This window comes from Pyxicephalus adspersus, chromosome 5, assembly GCF_032062135.1.
Source record: "Pyxicephalus adspersus chromosome 5, UCB_Pads_2.0, whole genome shotgun sequence".
NCBI lineage: Eukaryota > Metazoa > Chordata > Amphibia > Anura > Pyxicephalidae > Pyxicephalus > Pyxicephalus adspersus.
Genome location: NC_092862.1, coordinates 36,748,375 through 36,754,828, shown reverse-complemented (window position 1 = coordinate 36,754,828; position 6,454 = coordinate 36,748,375). Strand labels below are relative to the sequence as shown.

Here is a 6,454-nt window from a genome sequence, read left to right as displayed (position 1 = left end):
TGCAAAAGATTCAAATCTAATTTACAAATATTATCTTCTACTGTAATATTTCTTGATTAGGTCATGAATTTGAAAAAGAACATCACACTGTTTATACCTGTCAGTATATGTAATAATATTTGATTCATAAGAATGACGTGTTATATGTTAAAGTTATGCACACATCTGGTGGTCCCCCAGACCAGTGGTTGCCAACCTTTTGGACCTCACAGACCACTAAATTCATCATTTTAAATCCGTCAGCGTAGAAGTCAGTAGTCAGTAGTAGAAGCGAGTGCACATGCGCCAGGTCCCTCATCCGGACCTTTCATGCGCTGGGAGCCGTGTGTCACTCAAAGGGAAAGAAACTTCTCCCAGAGTGACGTCATGATGCCAGAACCCCCCCACTCTCCCATCACAGGCTCAGACCTGCTTGCTAAACATCCTGGGGGTACAGTAGTGCAGGGCTGTGGACACAACAAAAGTTGTGTCCATGCGAGGGACATGATCAGCGGGGTCAGGAGAAGGACCCCGCTGGGGGAGGCGCACGCACCAGACCCGTGGACCATCAAAATTTTCTTGCGGACCACCGGTTGGCGACCACTGGTCCGGACAGAACAAAAGACTAAAGTTAGGTTTCAACCCTAGATGTGTGATATAGGAGTCTGCTATACAGGGCACAGGTCTTACACAAAAAACATTCACACTCAAACACAACACACTGGCACACAAGTCTGTGCTTTAGGAACCATTTTTGAACTATTTTTTTTATAGAACTATTTTACTCTCTACTATTTTATTTATCCTGTAATTTTATAACCAGCAGCCAGATCCAATAGGCATTTTGTAAATTAAAAAAATATTTATTTACACATATCTGTGTATCACTTAACACAAGACAACACTTGCATTATACGAATATAGGTAAATAGTTTAGTAATTACATAGTGTGAGGTACAATAGTGGAACATAAATGTTCTATCATATTTAGTTTACTTATAAAGACATCATTTTTTGTGACATATAGGGCTCTATTTGTAAAACAGGGAATCCAAGATTCTAGCAAACATGGTCCATTTGTTTCAATGGCCGTAAGTGATTCCCACCAGGATATGTTTGAGGGTGTCCAATTCCCTGTTTTATATATAGAGTCCATAAAGTAACATACAGGCGGTATGTGATAATATACAGTACAATATCCAAAATATCCATATCCAAGTCCTCGATCTAACACATGGATGCTTATAAAGGAAATCACCAATAAATATTTACAGAATGATTTATAGTTAAAACACTATAAATGGGCTACAGAAAAAAATGTTAACTGCACTCAGTGCAATAACTAGTTTTTAGAAATAATTACAAAATATACAGAATTAGGATGTTGTGCTTAAAACGCTTTGAGGCGGTATCTGAAATCTACATCATAAGTAGGCTGTAGAATTCCCAGGCCTGCTCGGGATTCGTCCAGAGGTGGGGTTTTGGAATTTTTATCAACAAGCTCCATGTCAAAGTAAGAAATCAGCAAGACCATTAACTGTTTGATCTCATGAACTGCAAACTGACGTCCAGGGCACTTAGTTTTTCCTGAACCAAATGGCATGTAGTAATACTTTAGTTTCTTTCCTTTAAGAAAAAAGTTGGTCTTTTCTTTTCCATTTTCATCCAGATAACGATCATACTTGAATGTCTAAAAATTAAATAAATAGGCATGAGTATGGAATTCATATGAGATAATAAGTGCAAATAGCAACTGTAATGTACAGCAATACACCAGGTTTTCTGATTCTAGTGGGTGTACTAGTACTTGATTGCTGTGAGTTGGCTTTTGGGTAAAATTGGCCATAGCCATGAATGAATTGTCTAAAAACAAAATTATGTATTTAGGGAAAATTCACAATTCTGCCTTTAAATTCTTTTGTGATGACTGAACCTACTTAAGCCCCTTTTACTCTTCAATAATCAACAGCCAACTCATCTTTATGGCAACCACAACCAGGTTTAAACAAATGGGGTGTAGGTATTCCATCATTGGCGCTGCCAATGGGAGAAAAACAGTATAATGTAAAGATACCAGTGAGGTCACAAACCGCACATTGATTTGTATGTGATATATATCCTTAAAAGATACCAAAGGATTATTTTGTAAAAATAGCCCTGACATCCTGACTGTATTACACATAGCCTGTGTAGAGTGCAGAGTCATGGAAGGGTCCCATCGGGCCCTCCCGCTATAAAGAGGGGCAAATACAAGACCAGACACAAGAATACAAGAAGGAGGCAGTGACTGGACTTTATTACAGAAGGCCTCTGCACACAGGTACGACAGATCAAAAATATGGTAATGAAAGAAGGTAGAGATTGGAGATATCTCTTTGTGGAAATTGACAATGACCACCGGACAGCCAGGCAATAGGAAATCCAAGCGGAAAAACCCAGACTAGTTTCTGTAGAAGGATAATTTGCTGTCCGAACCACCCATTCCAACTTCCTTCATTTCTATTATTTAGTAAAATTCAGTCTGAAGTTTTAAAAACATGGCATATCATATTTGCTTTCCAGAATATTAGAGAGCATAAAAAGTCACTGTACACTCATTTCTATACTACTTACCAGGGGATCATCATAAATTTGAGGGTCCAAATGTACTGTCTGTGGGTAAAATGCTACAACGTCATCTTTGCGGATGTTGTATGCCCCAACATCATCTAACTGTAAAACAAAATTCTCTTTGGCTACTCTGATGTTCATGGATGCGCTGGAGAGTCTCATGGATTCTTTTAAAATGCTATCTGTGAATAAAAGACAGCAAGAAATATATTTTATTTTTTATGAGAAATCAGATGAAAAAGTAAAAAATGGAAACTACTGAAGTTTAGCATATTAGAAGCAAACAATACATTTTTATTCATGTTGCTTTACTTAAAAAAAAACAATTGACATGCTGCATTATCTCTGAATAAAAATGCAGGTATAAGCAAGGACAGGTTTTATGAGTCAAAGAGTTTGTTTGTCCACAGTAATAGTAGACGTATTTGCCAAAATTAAACATTTCAGGGGAAATGTCCCAAAACAACCTGAGAGCATGGTGATGTAGCTATAAAAAACAGCAGGATCTTCCAAAATGTTTTGGGTTGCTTGGAAGGTTGCAGCCATAGCGTTACCTATGTATTTATTCTGGTTATATAAACATATACATTTATATTACTTGTATAACATTTAAATATAATTGTGGAATGTTGGGTGTACTTAATATAACCATACCTAAGACAGGCATGTCATCCAGATGATGCCGATTTAGGATAATTAAGCCGTTAGTCAGTGAAACTTTCTGATTAGCCTTTTCCAACACCTGTTTGATTTCTTCAGTTGCTGCCTTCATTGCTTTTGGGCACCTGGCAAGATAAGTCAAATATAAATGCATATTGTTTAGATTATAGGAGGACATAGAATTGACAGTAAAACTATTGCTACTGAGCCTTTCATTTTACCTGAGGACATTGTAGACAGTCCAGAAAGTTGCTGGTAGTGTGTTAGCTAGGGAAGCCCAGAGGAGTGCTAGGTGGGTCTTTGCTTTTTCTGCATCATTCATGGTTGTAATAGTGTCATTATTGTACATTCTTATGTGAATGAGGTCTGAGATGTTAATTCTTTGTCTGACTTTCTCTGGATGGAGATCTTTAGCCAGATTCTCCCTGGCACTGTGCGCTGTTTTAAAGACATGAATTGGCAGGCCGGCTACGAGAGCAGGAAAAATTTTGTCAAACTCCTTGAAATTTTCAAGAGCATTAAGAATCAAAGCTCTTTGAGCTTCTTGTCTAGCTAGGTTCTTATCATCCTTGGCATTCAATTCCTTGCCAAAGAGAGTTAAGTATCCGGATTCAAACATTACACGGTAACAGAAGGCATAGAGACCTCCATTTATCCAGTCGTTGTTGTTTTCTTTAGATGCACTAAGATGCAGTAGGGTGTGTTGAAGGTTCTCCATCATAGAAGCAATGAGAGAATCCAGGGAATCGCCCTGCAAGGATTTCATAAATGTCTCATGCAAATTTTCTGTTGTGTTGCCATGCGTAGGGTCCATGCTGCTGTGTCCAAAAGCCTAACAGAAGCAAAAACATATTTTTACTTAGTTAGCAAGACAACTAAGTTATGTAGAATCATAGCAACATAGAGCCAGTGTATTATAGTTATAAGAACATTTTTTATCAAACAAGCTATATGTTAAATAATAAACTGATGAAAAGGAAATAGTTGCTATAGACTCAACCAAGAATTTTCTTTACACACTCATGGGGTCTTTTTTTTTGGTTTCCTATTAAATGTTAACAAATGATTAACACATCTACCAGTGCAGGTTCTGTTACATTCCTGCCGGTTCTGCCTCCTTGCCAGCTGCTCCGCCACTTGCATATTTGACAGCTGGCAGCAGTTAGTGGTACTGCTCACTGATGGCCCCATCCAGTATATATGGAGCTGCCAGGGGTAGGAGCTACAAGTGGCATTAGGTTTACTGGCATTCAGAAGGGGTAACTGCTCCACAATCCCACTTTTGGGTAGCGTGTCTGGTCTAATTAGTTGTGGGTACTAAGCCTAGAGTAAAAGAAAATACATAACTTGAAAGCTCTTCTATTTAAAAAAATTGATATAGCAACTTGTGATCCTCGATAGCCCCTAATTTTGAGGAGTTTTGTCAACCTATAACAGGAAGTGTCTGATTTTTTTTTAATAAAAGCTGAACTATTAAAAATGAATTTTTTATTATTATTTAAACATCAGCTAGTAATTTAAAAATATACAACTAATTTTTAGCATAATAAGTTACCTCTACTGTCTAAGAGCCATGGTTTGCAGGAACTGCACTACTTATGCATGGGGACAGTGGTTATGCATATATCTATTTTTGCTTCAAAGGTTGGTCTTCAAAGTTTTTATGGGATTTTGGGCACATATGCATTAAATATACAAAAAGGAGGACAGTCGACACACCTAACACCAAGTAATAAAGCTTAACTTGTTACTTTATTGATACATGTAGCTGTAAGCAAAAAATTCTAAACAACCACATATAAAAACATAAACTCCCTAATTGTCAGGCTGTTTTTAATTTCTATATATGCAGTGTTATGATACATTGCACACTTAACACTAAAAGTTTATTAGTCTTATCACTCAAGTTTTACAATACTTGGAACCTATTAAGATAACAAACACATTAAAACAAGTAACACATATGTTCTACCTTGGCTGATGTTGCAAAGTGGAATTTCATCCAATCAAAGTGCCGCCCGTGCCTCATCACAGAATTAAATGCAAAAGGGTTAATGATAAAATGAACGTATTGTCCTGCAATCTTGCAGGTGAAGATATCACCCAATTTCTTCTGTCTCGATCTAAGAAACTTGAGTGGGTTAGCCCCAAACTGCAAAGCACATCCCATATAGGGAACAAGCCCATTTTCCAAGGGTGGTTCTCCTGGCTGCCTGCAAGGACAGAAAAAGACATATAGATGCCCAATTATTACTTATTTCAGTTTTACATAACATTACTGATTCTAACATGACTATAACATGGTGTCACATTCACTTTATTTACTCACTTGGCATTGTACTGCTGTAAAACACATTCTGTTCTGACCATCACACAGTAGATAAAAGCAACCAAAATTAAATATTTGAATTAGAAGGCTATGCTGGGTTCTTGGCAAATATACTGTTTAAAGCTGTTTTTTTCACTGACTATTTGTATTATTTCTATATATGCATATCATACATTATAAAATAGTTTTGTTAAGTAAAATTTGAAAAATAGGTATTGAAAAAAAAAACAAACGCCTTATTATTATTATTTTTGATTTAAGGCACTAAGCAGTCTTTGGTGCCCATTCTAAATCCCTGGGATTTATGTATAAAGTAGTTTTAAACATCACTTGCAACAATATCTAACCGATATATATAAATATACAACATACAATAATACAATAAACACAACCCTAATTTAGATTTTTTTTCCTCTTACCGTCTTCTAATGCCAACAATTAGCCAGAAAAAACAGCACAAAGCCACCACTGATCCCCATATCAATGATATTGTCAGCATCTTTTCAGTTGATGGAGTTAATGGAGTTTCAGGGTGAAGCACACTTTCAGCTGTGAGCTAAGAGCAATGCTGAGGGTTAGAAAAGTGGTTACCACTTTTATACCCATTGAAGGATAATGGGCTGTGTAGCAAATGAACCTAAGTAACCGAGAAAAGGTATTGATGATTAACCTATCAACCAATAGAAAGCTCTTGTTCAAACCTGCGCTTCTGTGCAGGAATCTGTAAAAATCAGAAAAAAATGCATCAGCCTAGACCATCATAGAGATAGCCTTGACCGTTGTCCAGAGGTATGGATGAGGTTCCAAAGTAATCAAAGAGTTGTAATAATAGATAATCTGAAGGTCTCTGGGTGTGTTCAGGTCCCTCATACAAGC

General features: G+C 37.0%; 1 protein-coding gene across 1 annotated transcript; it reads right to left on the bottom strand.

The window, feature by feature from the left end:
- Positions 1–821: 821 nt before the first annotated feature.
- Positions 822–6,170, bottom strand: CYP7A1 (cytochrome P450 family 7 subfamily A member 1). Its single transcript, XM_072411155.1, has 6 exons — positions 5,998–6,170; positions 5,222–5,462; positions 3,471–4,081; positions 3,244–3,374; positions 2,593–2,771; positions 822–1,669 (listed from the first exon to the last, which is right to left on the bottom strand). Exons 1-6 carry the CDS (start codon positions 6,075–6,077, stop codon positions 1,370–1,372), a joined length of 1,542 nt encoding a protein of 513 aa, XP_072267256.1. The 5' UTR covers positions 6,078–6,170; the 3' UTR covers positions 822–1,369.
- Positions 6,171–6,454: the final 284 nt, after the last annotated feature.